This window comes from Haliotis rufescens, unplaced genomic scaffold, assembly GCF_023055435.1.
Source record: "Haliotis rufescens isolate VD_foot unplaced genomic scaffold, xgHalRufe1.0.p SCAF_7, whole genome shotgun sequence".
NCBI lineage: Eukaryota > Metazoa > Mollusca > Gastropoda > Lepetellida > Haliotidae > Haliotis > Haliotis rufescens.
The window spans coordinates 22,335,485-22,362,106 of NW_025964361.1; the positions used below are offsets into that span (position 1 = coordinate 22,335,485).

At 41.0% G+C, this 26,622-nt stretch overlaps 3 protein-coding genes across 4 annotated transcripts in view; 2 read left to right on the forward strand and 1 right to left on the reverse strand.

Annotated features, from left to right (window-relative positions):
- Positions 1-1,414: 1,414 nt before the first annotated feature.
- Positions 1,415-10,348, forward strand: LOC124139844. Its single transcript, XM_046507223.2, has 7 exons — positions 1,415-2,040; positions 3,639-4,031; positions 4,694-4,886; positions 5,304-5,408; positions 5,992-6,176; positions 7,218-7,470; positions 8,008-10,348. Exons 1-7 carry the CDS (start codon positions 1,432-1,434, stop codon positions 8,301-8,303), a joined length of 2,034 nt encoding a protein of 677 aa, XP_046363179.2. The 5' UTR covers positions 1,415-1,431; the 3' UTR covers positions 8,304-10,348.
- Positions 10,349-12,524: 2,176 nt separating this feature from the next.
- Positions 12,525-20,978, reverse strand: LOC124139845 (39S ribosomal protein L22, mitochondrial-like). Its single transcript, XM_046507224.2, has 7 exons — positions 20,841-20,978; positions 19,533-19,572; positions 19,096-19,276; positions 17,761-17,826; positions 15,874-15,951; positions 14,118-14,187; positions 12,525-13,685 (listed from the first exon to the last, which is right to left on the reverse strand). Exons 1-7 carry the CDS (start codon positions 20,917-20,919, stop codon positions 13,468-13,470), a joined length of 732 nt encoding a protein of 243 aa, XP_046363180.2. The 5' UTR covers positions 20,920-20,978; the 3' UTR covers positions 12,525-13,467.
- A 303-nt stretch (positions 20,979-21,281) lies between these two features.
- LOC124139846 (gem-associated protein 5-like) overlaps positions 21,282-26,622 on the forward strand; it is a 212,996-nt gene continuing 207,655 nt past the window's right edge. For both annotated transcript variants that reach the window (XR_007219116.1, XM_048388307.1), the window contains exons 1-4: positions 21,282-21,686; positions 23,552-23,733; positions 24,316-24,467; positions 25,536-25,752. Coding sequence is in view for 1 of the 2 variants with exons in the window: in XM_048388307.1 (XP_048244264.1) it covers positions 21,381-21,686; positions 23,552-23,733; positions 24,316-24,467; positions 25,536-25,752 (857 nt within the window). In the remaining variant the exon portion in view is untranslated. The remainder of the gene's footprint in view (positions 21,687-23,551; positions 23,734-24,315; positions 24,468-25,535; positions 25,753-26,622) is intronic.

Below are 26,622 nucleotides of genomic sequence, written 5' to 3' on the forward strand. Positions count from 1 at the left end.
CAAAATGTTTGGGATGTGTTATCTAATAAATGTATGGACATAACTGAATATTTACGCCTTTAACAAATAGCCAAGTGAAATTTTCAGTCACTTTACACATTGATGAATGAATGCTTTATATTCGTATAATTTGGTAAATATACCACCGGCCCAGTAAACCATGGTAAACAATATGAAAAATCATCATTGTACATTTCTCTTGGAGGCACACAACAGCTTTGTTATTTTTCAAAATTTTCAAAACTTTTACAGCATTTTTAAATGCTAGAACGGTAGATTTAGCCATGACTTGAATAACATGAACATAATCAGATGTTAACAGCTGGACAAACTTTCTTTCTGTAGGATATACAATGTAATAGTTGGGAAGAAGATGTTGTCATAAATCTAAATAGAATGGACAAATGCACCAAAAATTATATTCATTTTCTACAGTGGTAACAATGCATAATGGGCATAATTGGTTATATTTCGAAACATTCAAGTTTCTACCTTCAGGAATCATTAAATCAAGAGAGCAGCTTCGTAGCCGAGATAAACCAATTCTATATGGTTTAATATTTTCAACAGACATATAATCTTCAAATATATTTTCTGTCCTAATATGCTTGTACTGATATACACTGGAATATATACATAATTTCTCAAAATACAACTGATTATCAATATCCCTACACCTTTGCTGAAATTCTTTTAAAAACTGTTGACTACAAATATTATCATGCTGGTCCCAAACATTTCCCAAACCAAACCCAAACAGCATTTTCTTAACACCCAAAGCCCAACAGTCAATTTCCTTTCTGCTAACCGATTTTGATAAAAAATACATGTTTTAATAATAGGATTATTTTATCACAATATGACACCTTTATCTTTTCGTTTCTCCAGACCTATTACCATGATTACAGTACTGTCAAGTGTCAAACAAAACAATTTCGTCATGTAGTAAAATTTATGAATGTCACCTTCACGGTACTCGCCACTACTCAGCAAACACTTTTACTCATTAAAAGATTAAATTGAATGTTTATAGTGAAATTTATGCATGTCCATCTAACTTAAAAAGTAGTCATGGGATCCTTGTCGACTGTTCACCGTTTCTTGACATGCGCTCGAACTGCTTGAAGTAGGCCCCTACTGCTATATTCATTCAATCACAGCGATCGTTCGCGTTTCTGTCATCAGCTGGTCATTAGGAATTCAGATTATGCCATCGAAACACTAAATCTTAATGAAACAAACCTACGCCATACAACAAATGAAATTACCTCTTCTACGAAGAATATTGAACTTGTTTTCAGTGAAAATACCAACCTAATCGATGCACATGCCTTGATAAATCAGGAAGCGGAAGTTGAAACGTGACATGCGCGCATAACGACGACCTCTGACCTCGCAGACGTAAACAATCGCACGTGTCTGGAAGGCGTGATGTCGCTCAGCAGAGAAGGGTATGATAAAGCGAAGAAAAGGGCCTCCAAGCGTTTGGGAAAATGGACAGAAGATGCTAGGAGTGACAAGGGAAGCGGAATTGAGCGTTTACTGGCAGGATATCCAAGAATTTTGCGTAGAATACAATTTGACAAATACCCGAACGTAAGTAACATTTACAACAGACCAATGCCAGTCGTTTTGAAACCTCAAGAAACGGCACGGAATGATGTCGCAACACAAAAAAAGCAAATTATTAGCGCCTCAGCAGAAATTGTTTCTCATCAACCGACCCCGGAGCAGAAGAAAACCATCTCGGAGAGCAGTCTTTGTGAGATTCGCGTTGACAGTAGAAAAAGTCGGAATGGTCGGGCGTCTCGTGTTTCAGTTGAAAGCCCGTTCAGGATGTGTGTTCGGAGCTCAAGGGATCACTATACTGAATCAAGACTGCGCTCTTCAGAACTCTCAAATTATGCCCCACCAACAGACAACGATCATGATGTGTTGAAAAACATCGATGAAGTAGGAACTCATCCGCTCATTGACAGCAAACAAACTTTTGAAAGTCCATCATGCAAAGAAAGAAATGACTCCATCAAAACACCAACGGTAAATAAATACTGAACGTTCAACTATTATGAAAAAGTGTTTATTGAAGTAAAGATGCCTTTAAAAATTACATATATTATTTAGTCAATGTGCACTGTGATCAAAAGTGGCATAAGCGAAATATGGTATTGGTATTCTTGAAATATGTTTCAGGTTGTATGAAAACGAAAGTGGAAGTCGGTAACAATTAACCGTAATTTCGACTTTAGATAAGGTGTGCGATGATAGCTACTTCACGCAGTTCACGCAGATTATAAGAGATAAAACATCGCATTTTCAGCTTCCATGAGTTCTGTTGGTTGCATCTTGAATGAACCATTTTATACTCAATACTTGTCATGTATTGTGCATGCATGGGTTTAACCTCTGGTTGCGTTTTTAAGTCTTTGTGCAGTTTACCATTTTCATAAGAGTGCATCCAATCAGTGTGACACAGGCATAAACAACATGTTCATCTTCAGCTGTTAATCACATAGTCAGACCTATTGAAGCTGGTTGGCATTTGTTCATGTTTGATACTCAACTTACCCAGGTGACCCTTCAATAATGACGCGGAGTATACTAGTAATCACGATAATAGTTCCGGTAGGGATTCCGGGTGAGAATAAGTCCTCAGCAACTTATGTTGGTCGTAAGAGGCGCCCAAATGAATCGTGTGTGTGTGTGGTGTGGCGGTGTGTGTCTGTGTATGTGGGTGTCTGTGAGTGTGTGTGTGTGTGGTGTGGCGGTGTGTGTCTGTGTATGTAGGTGTCTGTGAGTGTGTGTGTGTGTGTGTGTATGTGTGTGTCTGTGTGTGTGTGTGTGTGTGTGTGTGTGGGTGGGTGTCTGTGAGTGTGAGTCTGTGTATGTGGGTGTCTGTGAGTGTGTGTGTCTGTGTGTGTGTGTGTGTGTGTATGTGGGTGTCTGTGAGTGTGTGTGTCTGTGTGTGTGTGTGTGTGTGGGTGTCTGTGAGTGTGAGTGTGTGTGTGTGTATGTGGGTGTCTGTGAGTGTGTGTGTGTGTGTGGGGGGGGGGGGGTGTCTGTGAGTGTGTGTGTGTGTGTGTGTGTGGGTGTCTGTGAGTGTGAGTGTGTGTGTGGGTGTCTGTGAGTGTGAGTGTGAGTGGGAGTGTGGGTGTGGGTGTCTGTGAGTGTGTGTGTGTGTGTGTGTGTCTGTGAGTGTGTGTGTGTGTGTGTGTGTGTGAGTGTGTGTGTGTGTCTGTGAGTGTGTATGTGTGTGTGTCTGTGAGTGTGTGTGTGTCTGTGTATGTGGGTGTCTGTGAGTGTGTGTGTGTGTGTGTGTGTGGGGGGGGGGGGGGGGGGGGGGGGGGGGCTCGCTGACGGTTGCCCGACGGCGTGGATCGTTGCTCACAAAATCGATCACCGGATTGTTTGGTACAGACTCGATTATTTACGGTCCCCCGTCATATTGCTGACTTCGGCCTTATTAAACAACAAACAAATGTGTTTGTGCTCGTCGATATTGAGAAATTGTTACGTATTTTTTTTCTTAGGGTATTTGCACGAGAATTAACCAATGAATAGTAAACTTTCTACTGAAAGATGAGACTTATTGTTGACAACAAAGACTTTATGAAATTTTCAATGAAATATGCTCCCAGAATCGTCGTCGAAGTACCCTGTATCAAGCACTGTCCCAGTCTGTAACAATACCAGCTGCGCCGCCCTGTGTCTCCATCACATCAACACCCGTGGGCCAGCCCCAGGAAACGGTGAAGGACTTTACTAATACCAAGTCCAAACTGTTGCGGTTCTTCAGGAAGATCTATCACATCGTCCTGCTATTCCGTTGCACGAGTCGCCGGCTGGCAGGGCAGCTCCAGCGGGAAGACCAAGTGTTCAGGGTGATTGGGAGAGACGGCAGAGCCATTAGTTTTGACCCCCGCGAGTTCTGCAGGACTTCAAAGAACTATGGGGGATTAACCAAGCGAGCTAGAGAAGCTCTCGCGCGCAAATCAGGCCAGAGACTTCAAGGGGATATTGTGTGTTTATTGGTGAGTGTCATAGGAAGTTTAGATACAGTTTGTCTATTTGTACTCAAAATGTGCTCTACGTGAGTGACTGATGTGCTCGCTGCTTTGCAAAGTTTGGCGTTCGTTGCAGGATATCACACAGAGAGTACATTGCAGCATAGAATCTGAATCTAGAAAAACTCGATTTGTAGTTTAAAACGATGTGCGCCAGACGGGTAACTGTGCCGGCACATATTGTTCCATAGAGAGCAGTTGTGCACATACAAGGAGTTGATAATTCGATTTGTACATGTGCTATTTACAGTTATACCGTTACCAAGATATGTCGGTTTACTTTATATTACATTTGATGTACAATAAACATTTGTACGTGCACGTATTTATTGTAGATGGCAGCCAGGTGTGCAGTCTTTCCAGTGAATATAGTGTTTCTCTTTGATCTGATTCTTTACTTGCGACGATGTAACTTTATGTCTCTGGCAAATGTCTACCCTAAATTCTACGGTCAAGCATATCACTGAAACTACGGAAAATATTTATTTCTGATGGTTCACCGGGCCTATAGAGCTTACGAGGTTTCACGAAAGATTATCTCGATCATTACCGCCTTTTTGTAACCGTATTTACCGAAGTTCGCAGATGGTGTACCTTTTGCCTTTCCTGACATGTGCTCTGCTACGCAGGAGGTGATTAACAGACTCCCCGTGTTCGCCAAGTACTCGACGGATGTGAAGGAGGCCCTGGCTGACCGCCTTAAGTACGAGCAGGTCGGGGCCGGGCGGGTGGTTATCAAGCAGGGCCACGACGGGACCAATGTCTACTTCGTGGTGTCGGGATCCCTGGGGTGTAGGATGTCGGAGAAGGACCCACGAACAGGTATTGATGAGACGGTGGTATCCTTCCCATATGAACTGCTGAAAGAGTTTCCATTGTTTGTCGTTGGCCGAAATAGCCCAGATGCACATTCACTGAAAAGTGTCTGAGGAATAAATCTTAATAATTAAGATAATTAAGATAAAATGATGATGATGAGGAGGATGAGGAGGATGATGATATTAAACGGGAAGACCGACCCACCAGTGAGGATCAGTTGGTCACCATTTTCCGTCGACCCTGCATGGGGTGTCTGCTAGCACAGTTATGTAAAGTCGAACAAACTTTTCTCACTCCCATTTATATGTGTTCTCACTCACTCAGCTGCAGATGCAGACCTTCACATTTCAGAGTCAATTGAACAACTGCTTGAACTACTCTTGCACTCATACGACTGTACCAACGTTCATTTCTTGACAGGCGAAGAGTTGGTGACCTATCTCCCCGACATTAAGGCAGGCGCTACCTTCGGCGAGCTGGCCTTTATCTGGAAAGTCCAAAGAAGCGCCACAGTTGTATGTCACAGTATGTTCATTGTTACATATTGTTACAAGCACATACTGACCCGTGAAGATCTGGGTTAGAATAGGTTTTCAGCAACCCATGCTGGCCGAAAAAGCGACTATTCATGTTGTAAGAAGCGACTAACGGGATCGGGTGGTCAGGCTCACTGACTTGGTTGATGCATGGATCGATGCTCATGACGTCAATCACTGGACTGTCTGGTCCATACTATTATTTACAGACCGTCGTCATATAGCTGGAATATTGCTAAACAACAAACAAACAAATACACTCGCACACACTTGAGGAACCCACCCAATGCATGGCATGTCCAAGTAAACATAAAGCTCATGGTTAAGATGCAAAAATATTAATAGTGTCGTCAAGTGCAAGATATTTCTGTACTTACTGTAGACACTTCAGGAATCTGGGGAAAAACCGATCTCAACATCTTGTTGGGAATCGGGTGGTTACAATGTGTGTCATATTTATTGTGCCCACCCAGCTTGGATCGTTGTTGCAACCACTGGTTTGTTTATCTTGTACGGGCTTGATTGTGTAACAAAACACACGGACTGATTCGACCCCCTCCTCCTCTCCACAGATGACTGCGAGCTGCTGATGCTGAGTAAGATGGACTTCAACGAAGTTTTGAGGGATGCGTGGGAAATGCAGCGACGGGAGCGGCTCGACTTCCTGCAGGGATCCCAGTACTTCCGGTCCTGGACCGAAGCCGAGCTGGGGGCTGTGGCAGACGTATCCAGTATCATAGACTATAAAGATAATGATGTGAGATTTCAAAATGCTGAAGCCAGTTCTTCCTCATTGTGGCGTTTTTGTTTTTTCTCTGGTGCTTGTTGACACCAAGTTAATTCATTTTTTGCTCAAATAAGAACAAGTTACCGCATGTCGTACGCCTTTGTGACGGTTTTTGTATCTAGTGAGTGAGTTATAATTTTCATTGACAATATGTTATTTGTCAATTTCGTTCTCCCGCGTTCCAATGACAGTGATATCAATAAGTGTAACCTCAGAGGGGAACGGGGGCGGTCGGGTAGCCTAGTGGTTAAAGCGTTCGCTCGTCACGCCGAAGACCCGGGTTCGATTCCCGACATGGGTACAATGTGTGAAGCCCATTTCTGGTGTCCCCCGCCGTGATATTGCTGGAATATTGCTAAAAGCGGCGTAAAACCATATTCACTCACTCACTCAGAGGGGAACGTTTGAGTTAAGCCAGCTGTTGTCCCAAGTGTTCACTTGCCAGTGATTGGTTGGTTGGTTTGTTGTTTAACGCGGCACTCAACAATATTCCAGCCATATGACGGTGGTCTGTAAATAATCGAGTCTGTACCAGACAATCCAGGTTATTGACATCATGCGCATCGATCCACACAATTGGGATTGATGACATGCATCAACCAAGTCAACAAGCCTGACCACCCGATCCCATTAACCGCCTTTTACGGCAAGCATGGGTGTGAACCGGCGTCTTCGACGTCCATGTGTTTTGTCAGTAGCACGTACAATGTTGACCATTTGACAGCAATTCCACGACTGAGCCATGTTTTATGAACATTCCAATATCACAGCATGAGGCAGCAGAAAATCGGCTTCAGACTACTTTTATCATTGGTGTCATTTTCAGCATCGCTACCATGACATTGATTTTGCTCAAACCCAAAATATTGATTTAATTAGAAGTCATTTTTGGTTTAATTATAAGACCTTGTTTTAGGACCACTATAGGAGTGTCAATATGGCCTTGTGATCACCCATAACGATATGTTATAATGTTGTTTGCAATTCACAGACTACGTTCCACATTTCCAGGTAATTCTAGGCAATGTCCAAGGCGTATCACCCAAGATCTATTTCCTAATGTCTGGCAAGTGTCTCATCATCAAGCAGGTGCCCCTTGTGCGTCTCAAGTCCCCCCACAAGCCATCGACTCTGGTGTTGCCAAACAAGACGTCACAGAAAGAGTTTTTGAACAAAAACTATGGCAGAGCTTACAGGGTCCATTCATTGAACCCTCGCAACCTCACTATTATGAGACTGTCCGAGGGGGACTACATGGGAGCTGGTGAGTGAGGTAGTGAATGTTTTGCATCGCGGTCAGCAATACTAGGAATATGTTACACTTACACCACCTATTCCAGTAACACATTGTGTGACATGTCCGCTCAGTACCGTGAAAAAAACAAAAACGGTTACCATCTTGGTACATTCCACAAGACCGGGTATGGTGGTGACGGACCAAAGATCACAGCCCCACCAATCTAGTACTCAAACCTATGACCAGCGGATCCTGGCATGGCTAAGGGATGCACCTCTTAGACAGACCCCTGAAGATCCGGGGTAGAATAGGTCTTCAGCAACCCATGCTTGCCGTAAAAGGCGACTAACTGGATCGGGTGGTCGGAATTGCTGACTTGGTTGATGCATGTCATCGGTCCCAATTGCGTTGATCGATGCTCATGATATCAATCACTTGATTGTCTGGTCCAGACTCGATTATTTACAGACCGCCGTCATATAGCTGGAATATTGCTGAGTGTGCCGTTAAACAACAAACCACCACGTACCCTTATGACAGGGATTCCTCAAATCTGTTTTTCAGGAGAAGATCTTGAAAACGTATACATGATAGCTAATGGAAAGGCCAAGTGTATCTGTGTGAACTTAGTCCAGTTTGAGATATTTGCCAAGAAGCGGCAACTTCAAGCTATGGCCAAGAAACGTCAGTCCTTCCTGCCCGACAACCAGTCCCTGCATGATCGCCTGGTGCTGAACAAGTTGTGGAACAGGTACAAGGAGCAGTTGGTGCTGGAGGTAGTGGGCAGAAAGAAGATCCCAGACAGGGCTACAATGGCTGATGTTCCGTGGTCCATCAGGATGGAACCGAGAGCATGGTGACGCATGGTGGTTTGTCATGATGGTGCTGTGTGAGTTTGATGTGCTACTGTGTTGCTTTGAGAGCATAATGGTCTCTGTTGCCATGTACATCGGTGATTTGTAGTTTGTTGGAGCTTACACATTCATTTGTGAAGGACTAGAAAGGACCCAATTTTAGGGAATGTTTTGGAAACTTTTGAAGAAGGCTTTTGTCCCAGGAATCAGATCCTGTTCAAAACGGGAATAGACTGTTCTGAAAATATCTTTTTTATACTCTACAAGGAAAGAATGAACTGGCAAGACTCTGGAAAATGAGAGCTAAATCCTATGGGAGAACTATAATCTTTCTTCATGTCCCCAAGTGGAATAAAGATTTTGCCTGGTACGATTAGTCAGGGAAATGTTAATAACTACATGAGTAGGAAGTTGTCATGTGCATCATTAACTACTGTCAAGTTGTACAGCACATTCAGCTATTTCAATCGAATGGTTTATGCATGGTCATGAGTGCACATGGAGATAGATTTGATGATGTGTATGGGCACACAGTGCATTGGTGGGAAGCTGTAGAGGAATATGTGTACATTACGTTTTATTAATTGTAGCCATAGATAATATGGAATCAAAAATACATTTCCTTATGTTTCAAACAACAATCAGGACATGCTGGTTGTGGAATGTGTTTGCTTTTTGTCGGGGGGGGGGGGGTTACATTATTTTGTTTGTATTTTGACATGTGCATGCCTAACAGCACTCATCAACTATATGTAAAAAATAGAGGAGTGACAGCACCTTACCGGACTAAAGAGATCAGTAGACAAGCATTTTAGTCAGTGGCAGTGCCTCCATATCCCGTCAATGTATAATCGCCAGTTCTGTATCTACCAACAGTCTTGTAGTTTAAGAGCATATTTTGCATGAAAGTTTCAAGTTCTCTAAACTCTATCTTGTAGTGAAATGCATGTTTTGCACGACATGCAAGTGGAGCAGAATGTCCTCTGGTCCCAACAATACGTTGTAATCTCATTGTAATTTTATGGCAATAGGTACTATTTGGACCCCATTGGTAGCGTTGTAGCGAGGGACCACTGTATGTATCTTATTCCATTATTCATTTCTCCTATATTTCTGTTCCATTTTGATTTGTTGTATTTTTCACCTTCTGTGTGGCAGCCATCTTAATAACACGTCCAGCTATTGTTTGCATGATGTGCAACTGTACAAGCTGAGCCAGACTGCCATCTATTTATCTTGAAATGTTACTGGTTATATATCCACATTTATTTAACATATGTAAATCACACTTATTTGAGCATGTTTATTACATCTGTGTCAATTTTAAGTTGTTTTTTTCAAATAGTTGATTTAGCATAATTCTATTTGACTTTGAACATACTTCTTTTCCTTTACATTGTCAGTGCATAGCAGGATGCAATGGTATTTCTTAGAGGAAGATCATCACTTGAACACAATATTAAAAGTTTGCTGGTAATAAGCACTGTAAAAACACCTCTTCCTATTCTGATGTTGACTCAAGCAGATGCATTATTTTTTTCTATTTGTGTGTTCCTATTTGAGGATAATATTGTTTACTTCTTGTCTTGCCATGTTTCCTTCATTCAATGTATTGATGTCTCCCTCAACACTTCTCCTCCTTTCATCTTTCTGAGTCCTTGACACAAGTCTTCAGATGTCACTGTTTTTGTGTCATTGTACAGGTCTTCAGTGAAATGTAGAGGCCAAATGTGTCTTCTTTGTGCGTAACTCAGTTTCCTGTGACCTCAGGTGAAATGGGACATTGTGCTGATCTTTTCGTATTTTATTTACTAAATTGTGTTAACTCTTACCAATTATATTTTTTTTGTATTTGTAAATATCTTGTATATAATTACATCCATTTGTATCAGGTTTCATGATTGTGATATGTCGTGACACTGTTCTGTGCAATAGTTTTGTACAAACTCATTTTTATACACATGCAGTACTTTTTCCTGTGAAATACTTCTCAACTTTTTCAAGTGTAAATGATATTCAAAGCAAGACTTTTGACTTGAATAAATTCTTTACAAAGGACATGATTCAGGCTTTTGACTTCAATAACTCTATTACAAGTGTTTTACTTGTCTCACAGCTTCTGTAGTGGAGTTTTAATACTACTGGCAAGAAGAAAAGGTTGAAAGATTTTATATGAAGAAATAAAATTAGACAGAATTTGCCACATCACCACCATTTCATCAGAGCTTCTAAAGATTTAAAATACCACCAGGTACTTTGCTTCCATACATTGACCAGTAGACTACTTCAGTGGGATCTAATAATTACAAAGTCTCAAGATTGTATTAGGGATGGCTAAAAAGTACTGATCCTAACTATGATGGACTGTTGATGAAGTTGGATGCTGAAGTGCCTGGAAGCCTCCTGGTGCTGTAAAGAGTCCTCTACAGCAGAAATGATGTCATCATCATCTGTGAAATACTTTCCAGTTCTTATTTCAAGTAGTGAAAATCTGGCCAAATCTGGTGAATATGGAGAATGTTCAATGAGTTCAAAGCCACAGTCAGTCATTGCAGCCATGGCAACAACAGACTTGACCACAGGTGGATTGTCCCAGTGGAACAACACTCTAGTTAGTTTTCCATGATGATTAGTCTTGATATTCTCATGCAGTTGCCCAGACAGACAAGCATAATATTAGCCATTAATGATCTGACCATTTTGGAGGTAGTCTACAAGTAGGATTCATTTTGGAATCACAGGAAACCATATGATGGTACAGTCTTTGACGCCTTCTTCGGAGGACGAGATGTTAAATGCTTCCACTGCTTTTATTGTTGTTACATCTCTGGCTGATAATGGCAAACCCTGTGACTCATCTATGGTAACAAATCACTCAACAAAATCTCCTGTGTCTGCTTCAAAATGACCTATATTCTCACAAGAGTTGACAAACCTTGGGCATTTCTGACCAGGAGTCACAAGCTGTGGCCCCCAGTGTGCTGAAACCTTTGTCATGCCGGTCCATTCCTCAGAATATGTTCAACTCTGCATGAGATGTGCCTGTTGTATTGACCATGTGACATGTGGCGAGTCAGTCATGAATAATCATGTAATGTATGCACAACATTTTCCTTTGTGGTGGGAATTGAAGGTCTTCCTGATCGAGGCTCTCAACAGTAGAGGACGTAACGTGTACGCGAGACGGCTCTCCCGTCTCGCGTACAAGTGACCACCTGAGAGGGGGTCACTCGTATGGGTGACGGCCTGTCAGTGGACCATGGATTTCTGCATGTTGCACAAAAATGTCTCTACAAGCGTTATTTGTGAAAATAATAAAACAAAATTAAGTACAGTTATTGATCATTCTACTAGTTATCGAATGACGTGAAAAAAATGTCATAAGAAAAATAATAAACGGTCAAATTGGGAGAAAAATGTGCAAAAATCGAGCAAAATGTTCTGTTTTTGCCAGCGATTTTCTCCTATGTACATATTTTTCAGAAACTAACACGTAGTATTTTCTAAAAGCTTATTCATCGTAGAGTTACAAAATATATAAATTATTTCATGCACACCAACGCACACCCATTTTCCATCGCGTTGAAACATGTTTACTTTCTTCGAAACTGCGCGAACCGTCTCGCGTACAAGTGACTGGTCGACATCATCCCTTTAAATTGGTGCCATATCCACATGGATGGCAGTTGGAGTTGACACCTTTCAGCACAGTAGCAAATGTATAATGCCCACCAGTAGTCACTTTGGCTCTTGCAGAAATATGGTGTCTGGTCAAGTACTTGGTTCAAATGCAGGCTATAAGATTTATGGAAAGTATCGTAGTATTGTAGTTTAGGCTCAGAACTTTTCAGCCACACCTCGTAACTTCAAAATTAATGACATAACCATATTTCATAATAACCTCAAAGATGACCATGACCTGTGACAGACATGGCACCAACATTTCAGATACATGCAACTTTAAGGTTTCATGGCTGTTGAGGTCGCCAAGCCTCAGAAACTCACAAGATAAAAGTTGTGTTACAAAACTGTGAAAGCTGACTTCAAGTCACTTGGACCTTCGATATATTTTGTGCCGTAAAGCTCGAGAAAGCTGCTTCCTGATTGGCTAAAGTCGACTTCTGGTTAGTCATTTCATTGGTCAGTCAGAGTTCATGAAAGGTCATTCTGACGATGTCATCAGATTTTTGTTTAGTAGCAGCAAGAACTAAGATCTAATTTGAACGATGATATTGTATACAGTTTATTCTTCTGCACAAACATTCTCACACACACACAACTAATTCAACAACTAGAATACAAGTATTTTCTACAACTGAGTACATCCCTTCACATGATACACTGTAGTTTATCACCAGATGTAACACAGATGTTGTGCACTTCTTGACTTGTCCACATTTTCCCTTCTTCACCTTAGCCCTAGGAACAGCTGCCTGCATCACAAAAAGCCCATGGTAATTGGGCAGTCCTTGTTACAGTCCTCCAGAGAAGCCACACCAGTCGACCTGTGTGGGGTTGCTGGTTTACCACTGCATTGAACACATCAGCTATATGATATCATATCAACTTTATGTTGGAAGAAAGCGATGCAACACATTGAGTGAGTGAGTGAGTGAGTATGGTTTTACGCTGCTTTAAGCAATATTCCAGCAATATCACGGCGGGGACACCAGTAATGGGCTTCATGCAACACATTGAAGACATTTACCACTTCTGTAAACATCCATGAACATGAGTAGAGTGCTGACAAACATTGGATCATAATTTGGTGAATCTGGGATTTGAACCAATGACTAGGTGATCCTGGAAGATAAAAGGCACAACTTAGACCACTTGGCCACCTATGCCTCAAGTTCGAATTAACATTGGTTTCAAATGCTGATCACATTCATGAAATACACAAAAGGCCAATTAAAGGTATACTCGTTGAGAAAATGCAAATGTAAGCAAGCTGTGGCAAGTCCCTGTCCCATTTTGTCCCATGAAAGTATATGATACAACTATGCTGGGCATCTTTTTCCAGATCTGTATTTTTCTCTCTGCCCTAAGATGAAATCTAAGTCTTGTTGGAAAGGCTGAAATAGTGTCACTGATTCTTCACAAGTCTCTCCCTACCCTCCTGTACCTCCCTATACTGAGGGGGAATTGTGTTGAAACGGATGCGGAAGTCTCATAAGGAGTGTATGATTCTCCTGGCCCTCTGGTCCCTGATAAACTCCTCCATCTTGTCGTGTCCCATTGGGGGAGGGGGGTAGTAGTGTTTGGGAGGGGGGCCCTCCTGTAGTCTGATGAAGACGTTGCAGTAGCGGTAGTGGATCATCCCGTACCTGGGGCCACGGTGCTTCCGGAGACCCCTCACAGTCTTGCCTTGACCAACAAACGATGAGGCTGGAAACATGGACAAATTTAATTTAAACACACCAACGAAGATGACAAAAACATATATCTTAATAGTGAATGCTGGTCTATGCTGCAGTCAGCAATACTGAAGCAATATCACAGGGGCCCAATCAGTCTTAGTTATATCACAGCATCTAAAAATGCAGGTCTTAGACACTTACACCTTTGGTGAAATCCACAGGTAGAGGTAGGTGTTGACAAGCTAAGGATCATCAGAAAAGGGCTTGTTAGGAACCAAACATTTAAGATTTATTAATTTTATGGTTCTGGGACTTTTGCTTGAGACAGAACGATTATTTTCTCTGAATGGAGACAAACAAGTTTGTTGGTCAACAGTACCTTGACATTCAGATATCTGCTGCTACATGATGTAAATGTGTAATACAATCTACAAATGCTGACAGAGTAGACGCTTCTTACCAATCCACAGATTTGACTTGTATTCTACATTGTGGTCGCGGACTGCCATCTCCTGTGCCTCCTCCAACACCTGTCAACACACACACATCAGTATCCATGCAGTAATATCTTCACTAGCAGTTTTCTTAATTGCCGACTGCCTCCATGATGTAGTGGTTAAGGGTACGCCCGGAGAACAGAAGGTCGGGTCAGGGTTCAATCTCTGGCTGCGTCATACCAAAAGATGTTCAACATGTTCAAAGATGGTACTTGTTGATACCCTGTCTGGCACTCAGATTTAAAGGGGTAAAATAAGGACTGGTTGGCTTGGAGTCAGTAAACGTGTCTGAATGGGGTATTCATGTTACACTGTGGCCTGGTATCTCAGTAGGCTGACACTATAAAATCGACATTAGTCTAGACTAGTATGTACACATATGCACTCACGCCCGCCCGCCCATTCAAACAGGATATGTTAGCAAAACTCGAAGCAAATGAACAAAGTTACTTCCCTTTACCAAATGCATTTGGATAAACATCGGTTCATTTTAATTCAACGATACTTATTCGAGATATGGAAGTTATCTATGATGTGTTCTGATTAATTTCTCAGGCGGCTACATGGAAAGTAATTGCCCGCTCCTTAACCAATCAGAAGCTAGTATCTTAATGTAAGGTGAGATAAAATACATCAGTTATCCATTCTGCAAGGCCAACGCAAGTTGCTCTGATTCTTAAGTATTTTTTAATGTGTCCTGATATGCTGTCACTATTGCGGATATTTAACGTTGTAAGTTAATTTCTGTCGGTTTCATCATTCTGGAAAGGATAAGGTGAGGTGAAATGGGGTTTAACATCGCGTCCAAGATTATTGCACTTATATATTGACGTGCATGTACGTGTGTCTGTGTTTGTGTGGCTGCTTGTACTAGTCCAGACTGATGCCGATTTATAGTGCTAGCTCACTGAGATACCATGCCGCAGTTTAACATGAATACCCCACTCAGACACAATTTACTGACTCCGAGCTGACAAGTCCTTGTTTTAGCCCCTTATTGCCGAGCGCCAGACAGGGTAACAACAAGTACCATCTTTTAACGTCTTTTGGTATGACGCAGCCGGGGATCTAACCCCGGATCTTCCGCTCCCCGGGCGGACGCTCTACCACTAGACCACGGAGGCGGTCCTGGTAAGGATAAAGTGAACTTAGATTGAAGTTTATATCAAATACAGCAGTGGAGATTATTTGGAAAAACACCTGCATAGGAAGTAATGGAATTTGTCTAGGACAGTACTGCAATGATACATCCCAAACTCATTAAAATCATATTGTTTACTCCGATACGATACCTCTCAATATTAATATCTGATGACACCTACATAGTCTGCAGCTATTGAAATTGGCACTAATCCTGTAGTCCTTGCCAAACTGCCCAATGGTTAAGGTATCATAAGGACCAGTAGAAATTTGCCATTTTTAAGGGATTTGCTATATGTTATCATTATAAGGACTAGTAGACTAAAACTATTTCTACCGTTGGAAGCTTGCAAACCCTGGGTGAATTTTGACCTCACAATCGAAATGAAGGATGCATGGGCTCTTTAGCTAATGAAATGTCGCCTTTCAAAAATTATTCAGAATTTTGTTTTTGTACAAATGAAAACCCACGCACAACACAAACATTCCTTTGATCATACTAACGATGCCACGCCCCTCAGAAACAACAAGGTGCATAACTTATCCACAAAAACATAATGTCAAGATCAAAAAACAAACCTCCTTCACTACTGCAGCCCCCTTCCTCTTGTAAAATGACAGCTGTTTCAATGCTTCATCTATTGACATTCCTCGTATCTGAAACATGCAGCACACAAACACCTGAAATTGGGTGTAAGCAAATATACAACAACAACACTACCAACGTTCTCATTTTCACAACCCAAACTGTATATGCAAATACAAATACTTAGTACAACTTGGTAGTGAATGTTGCCTATATCATAGTCATATCATATTAGCCGATAAACAATCAGAATAGGACAATCAGACAAGCCTGTTGCGGGGCTTGACGTTGCAGTAAGAAATGGATGATGCAGATGAAGACAAGGATGAACAAGAATATGTTAATGATGATAATGTGGTTGTTGTTTTACACGCATGCAGTCAGCAATATTCCAGCTATATCATGGCGACCTGTAAATATTGAAATCTGGGCCACACATACAAGTGACTGACTGATCAAGGATTCACGCCATTGTGGCACCGGACACACACTCTGACATATTTGACCACCCATTTGTTTTCAGTCAGCCCTTACAAGCATGAGTTACTGGAACCTGTTCTTCCTTGTAGTTACTCTGGGGTCTACAGCATTGGTGTACAAATGACACACAAACAGTATGTCACACATAAGTGACATAACCGAGTATGGTTTTAAGCCACGTTTAGCAATATTCCAGCAATATCCCGGCAGGGATGTCACACGTTAGTGAGTGGCCGAGTATGGGTTTAAGCCACGTCTAGCAATATTCCAGCAATATCCCGGCAGGGATGTCACACGTTAGTGAGTGACCGAGTATGGTTTTATGCCACGTTTAGCAATATTCCAGCAATATCCCGGCAGGGATGTCACACATTAGTGAGTGACCGAGTATGGTTTTAAGCCACGTTTAGCAATATTCCAGCAATATCCCGGCAGGGATGTCACACGTTAGTGAGTGGCCGAGTATGGGTTTAAGCCACGTTTAGCAATATTCCAGCAATATCCCGGCAGGGATGTCACACGTTAGTGAGTGACCGAGTATGGGTTTAAGCCACGTTTAGCAATATTCCAGCAATATCCCGGCAGGGATGTCACACGTTAGTGAGTGACCGAGTATGGTTTTAAGCCACGTTTAGCAATATTCCAGCAATATCCCGGCAGGGATGTCACACGTTAGTGAGTGACCGAGTATGGTTTTATGCCACGTTTAGCAATATTCCAGCAATATCCCGGCAGGGATGTCACACATTAGTGAGTGACCGAGTATGGTTTTAAGCCACGTTTAGCAATATTCCAGCAATATCCCGGCAGGGATGTCACACGTTAGTGAGTGGCCGAGTATGGGTTTAAGCCACGTTTAGCAATATTCCAGCAATATCCCGGCAGGGATGTCACACGTTAGTGAGTGGCCGAGTATGGGTTTAAGCCACGTTTAGCAATATTCCAGCAATATCCCGGCAGGGATGTCACACGTTAGTGAGTGACCGAGTATGGTTTTAAGCCACGTTTAGCAATATTCCAGCAATATCCCGGCAGGGATGTCACACGTTAGTGAGTGACCGAGTATGGTTTTATGCCACGTTTAGCAATATTCCACCAATATACCGGCAGGGATGTCACACATTAGTGAGTGACCGAGTATGGTTTTAAGCCACGTTTAGCAATATCCTGGCAGGGATGTCACACGTTAGTGAGTGACCGAGTATGGTTTTAGGACACTTTTAGCAAAACACTAGCGTACTAACGCATGTGATTCATATCCACAAACACTCCCATAATGCTTGCAATGTTACACAGAAAGTTTTCTTATTTCCAAACATAACTTATGAAAGTGGAACTTTGTGGACAGTAAATGCACAGGTTCTGTTTTGGCTCCATGTACAAGACACTCTGAGTCTTACCATGACAGCAATGTACCACATCTTGAGGGGACTGTACTTGATTTGAAATCTAGCATGGCATATTTCCTGAAAACATAGAAATATTGGAGTCACTTGATAATCTGGAATTCAAACATTTACATGATGACATTGATAGTGGTAAAGGACAACATAGAAATGCTGAGGATTCAACAAACAGCATTATAAAGTTACAGAAAACAACAGCCACGAGTTCATGGTAGAATGTGACTTCCGTTGACATGAAACACATAGAACCATCAGCAACATGCCACAGAGAACTTTACAATGACAACAGCGGTCAAATGCACTGAATTTGTACGATCAATAAGTTTACACCTTGTGTGCAATAGCGCGCCAATGTCATAATCATAAAATTTGTTAATCAAGAAAGAATGACAGTAATTTGCTTAAAAATGGTGTTTTGGGGTCAAAACATGATTGTGAACTCACATGGCATACTTATTGACGCCACTTTACAAGGTGCCCTTGATTTACGTAATGTCGAATCAACAATGCACTAATACAATCATGACATATGATTGTTATTTATTGATTTAACAAGAACTAACAAATATCCAGACCCCAATAACATTCATATTGATATTCCACGCAAGCAATTAATAAATACCGAAACCCTAGCCATGACAACAATTCTAAAACATATGAGTATAGTTGAAACCCTGCTAAAATAACTTACTGCTTCAGTGATGTACAAACTTGACCATTATGATATTGACCAAGGTGTTTGATATATAAGGGTTCCTACGTTCCCTTACTCTTCCTCACAGATGATAGCAGAGGCTCTAAGAGACATCAATGGTTTTCAACAAATAAGCTTTGAATAGGAGTGAGATTGAGTTTGCTTGCTTAATGACACTTTGGATAATAATTCAATATCATGGAATACCAGTTAAATCTCAAACTGACAGAAGTGGCACCCATTTACAATTTCATTTTGTTTAGTGTTCAGTTAGACCCACAAGCATGGGTATGTTGTTTACAAGTCAAAAATAATAATCAGAGTGACCCAGCACAGTAATATATTGAATTACTGTGACTTTAAAGACAAATGAGCCATTCATGCCCCTCTTTAAATGAGTACTGAACCAGTGAAAGATTCCAACATAGTTCTAAGAATTGGTGGACCTGACAAAATCCAAGTCAGCAGTGAGAGTGAACTAGTGGAAGACAAATCTGCAATACTTCTTTTCTGAGGGTCTTCAAAGTAAAACATTGTGGGATACCCATAATCATCTGCTATATGCATCGTATCTTATTAAATATGTAGATCCAGAGATATTTAGTCAGTAAACAACTACATGTATTACGACTTACTGCCGGCCTGATGTTTTGGCCTTCCTTCTGTGGTGGGTATACAATACGGTTATACTTTTCCCACTTCCACGACTTCCTCCTAAAACCCAAACTCTTGTCAAAGTCTGTGTTTTTGTAAGCTGTATTGATGGCATTGCAGGTGTGTATGGAAGAGGCTTGATACAAGGTGGGAACAAATTGCCTGAAAATATCACAAAAAGAAATAAACATGACAGTCACAGCATTTTTCAAACATGTCAACCAACTGTCATTTGGACAACACTTCACTAGTCTTGTAACACAACTTTGAACATGTTGAAGTACAATGCATAGCAATATAAGTCGCCAGAGTTACCCAACAGAGTAAGACATCTCTATTTAATGTGCCTGGTAAATAGCATCAAAGTGTTTAAACATATAAAGATGAGCATAAGAACTCAAAGCCATATGATGCTCACCGAAACACTGTGTGGTTGCTGGCTCTTAAAAACCTTAAGCCTGAAAAATGAAAGATTACATTATCATCACTTCAACAATTATAAATTGTTCAACGTGATCAAAGTAAATGATCATATTGATTCATTCAACATATACATGTAGCGTATTCTGTTACATGAATCACAAGTTTTGTGAGTAATTGTTTGGAACAAAACACACAGCTTGTGGTTTTAAACGTTAAATTTATTGTAGTTAAGTCAACAGATAACCTAGCTCTACTTTGAAAACACAGTATGTTTATCACCATTCTACCATGACTAAATAAAACGTGAACTCTTCTTTGGTGATAGCAAATATATTGAATGAAACAGCATGGGTTGAGTCCAGTGTTTTGAGTGGGTTGTCGATCATTATGAATGGAATCACTGACAACAGCCTTCAAACAAAATATGGTGATCTATATGCTGAAGCAGTCTGTTTACACCGTAATACTTTACACAAACCTATGTCAGGCACTGAAAGCATGTAGCACAGCAACTTTGTAAGCTAACAAGCCACCCCTAAAGAAAAGTCAGTACGGCTTGCAAAGATTTCATTGTGATGCAAAAGATATGACATCCAAGTTGTATAAAGTAATGCACCAAATAGAAGCTCTGTTGCCCTCAAAACTTGAAATACATTCTCTTTTATCGTGTCTTCTGCAAGAAGACTATTGTCACACGACCTTTGAATATTGTAGTAGTAACTCTGCATTTTGTTAGCCATAATTGTAATTAATTAAACTATTGTCACACGACTTTTGAATATTGTAGTAGTAACTCTGCATTTTGTTAGCCATAATTGTAATTAATTTAATATTGTCACATGACCTTTGAATATTGTAGTAGTAACTCTGCATTTTGTTGGCGATAATTGTAATTAATTAAATATATCTATGCAATAAGATGACAATGGCTGCAAAAGAGGTAGCTATATTATGCTAAAAATATTAACTTCCGCTGTCAAAATAGGCTGTTTCAATCAGAAGGGGTTTAATGTGATTTGATACCTCTGGTTGACAAATCAAAATCAAAATCATTTTCCAAATTCATGGTAGAATGTGACTTTCATTGACATAAACTACATACAACGTAAATCAACAACATGCAACAGAGAACTAAGTCTTTACAATGACAACAGCGGTCAAATGCGCCGAAATCGAACGATCAATAAGTGAACATTTTGTGTGCAACAGCTCGCTAATAACATAATCATAAAATGTGTTGATCAAGAAAGAATAACAGTAATTCACTTAAAAATGTTTCGTCAAAATATGATCATACACTCACATGGCACACTTATCGACGCCATTTTACAAGTTGCCCTTGACTTGCGCAGTGTCGTATCACCGATGCACAAAATGATCATGACATAACATTGTTATTTATTGACTTAACCAAAACTAATATCCAGGCCCCAATTACAGTATTCACATTGATAGTCCACGCGAACAATTGATAAATACGGCGTAATTTGCTGTGGTAACGACCTAGCATAAATGAGATTGACGGATATTCCAAAACAACTAACTTATCTGAAACGAAATGGAAGAATATTATTTTGACAAAATTACAATGTATTGTATACTGGGTAAATGTATGCATTCTAAATCTAGGAACACATATATAAGAATCTATTGTGATTGTGGGGTTAGATCTTCAAAATGCTTAGCGTTTTTAATAACATTAATACAAATCCGTTTTTCACTAGCCACTTTTGATAATCTCACGTACTCCTCACGTTGTACCGGGATCTTTGCTTCGATTCAAACATTTCACAGACTGTATAATTTTGAATGGAATCATAACACTTATCATTCACAAGACAGAATGGCCAGCCTGGTTCTTCCAGCTTCCCCAAACTGGTATTTGAGCCAAATTAGCGATTCAAATCGCGGAGGGTTCTACGTTTTCGGCGCTCGGCACGATGTTGCTATCTTTGACACATCCAGTGTGCCCCGAACCCCTCCACGGTATATCAATTCATTTTGTGGACATAAAGATCGAGTGTCATGTGTTAAGCTTGGTCAGATACAGAGCCAACTGAACATTTGTTGCAGCTCAGCTGATGATTTGAAAGTGAAACTTTGGGATGTCAATACTCAGGTTGAAATCCAGTCACACTCAGAACACAAAGTAAGAATGGCACAACTTAAAACTGCCTTGTTTCCCATAACCTTCTTTCTGATTATGTCTATTCATTCTTGCTGGTGATGCTGATTATAGAAGAAAAACATATCAAAGTCAATGTTTTTATTTTAATGCAAGGGATAATATCCCTGGCAGTTGCTGGCATATAACTCAGTATAATTATTCTATTTTACTTAGTTGTGAACATGATGGACCTACATCAATTAAGTCATTCCTCCGACAGCATACTGTTATAACTGAAGTACTGTTAAAGTGGCATTACTCACTCACTCAGCTGGTTCTTTTTCTCTGCCGTGAAGATTCCGGGGTGGAATAGGTCTTCAGCAACCCATGCTTGCCGTAAAAGGCGACTATGCTTGTCGTAAAAGTCAACTAACGGGATCGGGTGGTCAGGCTCGCTGACATGGTTGATGCAGGGTCATCAATCCCAACTGCATGGGTTGATGCTCATGATATCAATCACTGGATTGTCTGGTCCAGACTCGATTACTTACAGACCGCCATCATATAGATGGAATATTGCTGAGTGCGGCGTTAAACAACAAACCAACCAACCAACCAACCAACCAATCTTTCTCTGCCGTCATTTCACCCAAGCGTCATATCCTCATGCTAACATATATCCATGGCAGGACAAAATCACACTTTAGGTTTGTTAATATTTGATAACTATGTTAAAACTTATGTTTTGGGGATAAGAAAGCAAACATACGTACATGGATTAAACTGATCCTTGATCCCAAGATGAATTTGAATTTCAACATACTGAAAATATTGGACTCAACAGATCATACCAATGACCTCACTCATAATTTCTGCTATTACTAAGTTTAGTTGTCATGGTGACCCGTGAAGATCCGGGGTAGAATAGGTCTTCAGCAAACCCATGCTTGTCGTAAGAGGCGACTAACGATTAGGCGACTAATCGAGTGGTCAGGCTCGCAGATTTGGTTGATGCATGATCATTGACCCTAATTGGGTGGATCGATGCTAATGATGTCAATCACTTGAATATCTGGTCCGGACTCGATTATTTACAGACCGCCTTCATAGCTGGAATATTGCTGAGTGCGGCGTTAAACAACAAACAAACAAAGTTGTTATGATAGAATGTTGGGAATAATTACCGACCAGACAAACTAAGACAATGATCAAATGAACTGTATCATACAAGATCAAACAACACTCCCAAGGGTACCACAAACTACTTTGTGATCCTTACTCTCAGCATGTCATGTCAGGGTGCTTGCTCAGAAGTTTGACAGTTTATCCAATCATAAAAAGTGATTTTTTTTTGGTATTTTATGCACAAATAAAAGTCTTTAGTTTAATGTCCAATTTATGTCAAAAATCTGCCATGGAAATAAAGCCAGCCATCTCTCTTGGAATGAGCGGTTGGCCCTGGAGTATGTTTTCCCCTTTGCTCTCTCTTTCACTTGATGTTTTGGGGGCACGGCTGGCCCAGTCGTCTGAGACGCCGCGATTCGCTGTGCAGAGTTGCGTCCCTTGGGCACGCCAGAAACCTGTGATTGTGGGTTTGAATCCCGGTTCTAGGTTTGTCAACACCATACCTGTGCTCGTTGGTTTCACCGAAGTGGTAAACGTCTGACACCTGCATCAGTTAGGGCTTTCCTCCCACATTAAGCTGACATGCCGTGATATAACTGGAGTACTGTTAAAGGCGGCGTTAATCCCAACTCACTCACTCACTTGATGTTTGGCTTGCTGATCTCCAGCCATTGAGTGTCCCATTGCAAGATTCGTGTGATGTGGATGAAAATTCTTGTGGTATCATTCATAAGATGCCATGCCCCAGAACATTTCAAGTTTGATTAATATATCATTTTCAGGACAAAATCACAGCATTATCTTGGTCACGCAGTCAAACTGACCTGATAGTCACTGGAGATGAACGTGGGACAGTGGTTGTATGGCGATACCGAACAGATGAACACCAGACTTTCCGACATGAGAAGGACCTCATTTTCAGTCTGGCTTGCTGCCCACACGACCCATCGTTGTTGGCTGTAGGGTGTGTTGATCTTTTGTTATGATTTTCTTGGTATAATAATAGTAGAAAATGTAGGTAAACCATAGTACTACTAGAAGTTCTCAAGTAAATATCACATCCTTCATCTGGTTCCAAGCATAGTAAGTATCGGGATTTTATGCCATAAGGCCTCTTGTTCAGAGGTTTTTAAAGTCAGAAGCAACAAGCATCTGTAGTCAGTAGAGGACGTAAAGTGTACGCGAGACGGGTGACCATTACGAGCACAAGGGACTACATTAGAGAGGTGCACTCATTCGACAACATCCATGGACAACAGATTTCTGCAATTATCACAAAAACATATCTACAAGTGTTATTTATTAAACTAATAAAACAAAATTAAGTACAATTACTGATAGTTATACCAGTTATCAAATGACATGATAGGAAATATATAAAGAAAAAAAAATCAGTTGATTTTAAAGTACGAAAAAAGGATCATGCACTTTTATTCAAGCTTGTTTAACATGGTTATAATGCTTTGCTTATCTATATGGATTTGAACATGTGGGCAAATTGGGTATAGCTCTGAGACAGCTCAAGTTTGAACGTTTCTCCTAACAGGTACAAGTCTGGGAACATACTTCTGCTGGACATGTCATCCCGGGGGTACATCCAGCACCGTCTGCGTGGTCATGACGACGAGGTGCACAGTGTTGTCTGGTGCCCTGTGCCCGGGGAGAATGTGCTGACTGAGGGAGCTTATTCAGAAGCAGGTTGGTAGCCCAGTGGGTTGAGTGTTCATGCATGATGTCAAAGCACCAGGTTCAAGCCTACATCACAGTACATGATGCAACCTTGTTGTTGAAGTGTTTCCTCGTCACATGGAAGACAACGGTTTTGGTTCTCTTTTGGGCGGGTTGGTAAGCTCATGGTTTTAGCATTTGCTTGTGATGCCGAAAAATTGGTTTGGTTCCCCTCTTGAAAAAGTGTGATGGTCATATTGATTTTAAGGCCTTACGACTAATATATAGTATGTTGGATTTGATAAAATAATTGACGGACTAAGGCTTATAACGCAAGCCTTATAAGGCTTGAAATGTAGTGTTCCATCTCTGACTGAACCTTGTCTTAGCCACAATGTGTGCACCCTGCTGGGATATCCCTGGATTATTGATGGTGTATTTCAGTTAAGTTTGGTGGCTGTTCAATATGGTGCATGTGCTGCGACCTTTTATTCAAGGACTTTACTGTCATTTGAATGGGTTTCATCCCAAACTGTTTTGTTGGTGATAAGGAAGATGACACTTTAAATTAAAAAGCGGGGTACGTCCCCAGTTCTTCATGCTTTTCCAAAGAGACACCTAAAACAGATATAGGATGTGTGACCTTGCTTGGTTGTTGGTTGGTTGTTTTCAGCCGCACTCAGCAATATTCCGGCTACATGACGGCAGTCTGTAAATAGTCGAGTCTGAACCAGACAATCCAGTGATTGACTTCAGGAGGATCGGTCCACGCAATTGGAACCGATGACATGCATCAACCAAGTCAGCAAGCCTGACCACCCGATCCAGTTAGTTGCCTCTTACGACAAGCATAGTCGTCTTTTACGGCAAGCATGGGTTGCTGAAGACCTATTCTACATCGGATCTTCACGGGTCTGTGACCTTGCTGATAGTGTAGTAACTGTTTAACCAATTAACCAATTAGGTCGATAATGCTCCTGCTGTCTACCAGTCTTTGAGTATTAACATGCTGCTATGATATGGCTGTAATCTTGGTGATACTGAGACACAGACCTTGCATTCACTTGCACTTCACATTCCTGTGTTGATATTCTCCAGGAGACGACACGGAAGGTTATCTGCTGGCTTCTGGATCCCGGGACAGAACTATACGAATCTGGAAGTCTAGTCAGGGGAAGCAACTCCAGGTGAAGAAGCTGCCACTGAACACGGGTAACCGGCGTGACAACGCGGACAGTCAAGGGAGGAGCAAGGTGTGGACTTCCCTGTACTGGCCACTGGACCACCCCACACAGCTTGTGTCATCCTCTTTTGGGTAGGAGTCTTGGAATAGAATAGGTTTTCCGTTTTTGCTATATCTTGATGATGTATATATATCATATATATGGGTTAGTCTTTTAGGTAAGGTTATAATTATTACAAATTGAATTCTCAGTTATTCTATAATTAAAACCTTAAGTTTATCGTCAACCTTGAAAAGCCTAAATAACATCAAAATAGCTTGAAACACCTTGAATTCGTACAAAGTGATATTTTTCTTATTATGTTTTAACTTATCCTGCATTACTCCTTGTTCCTGACAAAAGGAGGAGCTGTGTGATGACATCCTGTATCATCACATTACTGCTGTCACTCAGAGAACAGTCACTTGTAGTGAGCTCTCAGCATTACAATCCTTTGCGTGTGATTATAAGACTATTATGTTATGTGAATTGTATCCTCCCTATGGTTTGTGTCTTCATATATAATATGATTTTTACCATAGCATTAATATTTAACGCTTGATAGTGTCTTTTTGTCACAGTTAGTATCAGGCGTATTGTTGTTCCAACCCGCCATTATGAATACACTTTGTGGTCACGTTTTTTCGTGTCATGCGTTTTGTATTCTTTGTGTTGCTTGGTACCTCTGATACATTGTTGTACCTATGCTTCCCTATAGTTATTAAAGTGTTTTATTCACCTTTTCTGTGTAATCTTATCCCTTAGCCTCTGTGTTCTGGGATTTAGATTATTACATACATAAAGAATCATGGTGGGTACACATTGTGATTACACCTTCTGCTTCATTGCAGATTTATGTCCCGTGGTACTCCGGTAAGGTCTAGCTGGGATCCCCACCCTTTGTGTCTGCACTGCTCTGATGTAATATTATATTTGACAGCTACAAATGTAGCTTTTGCATA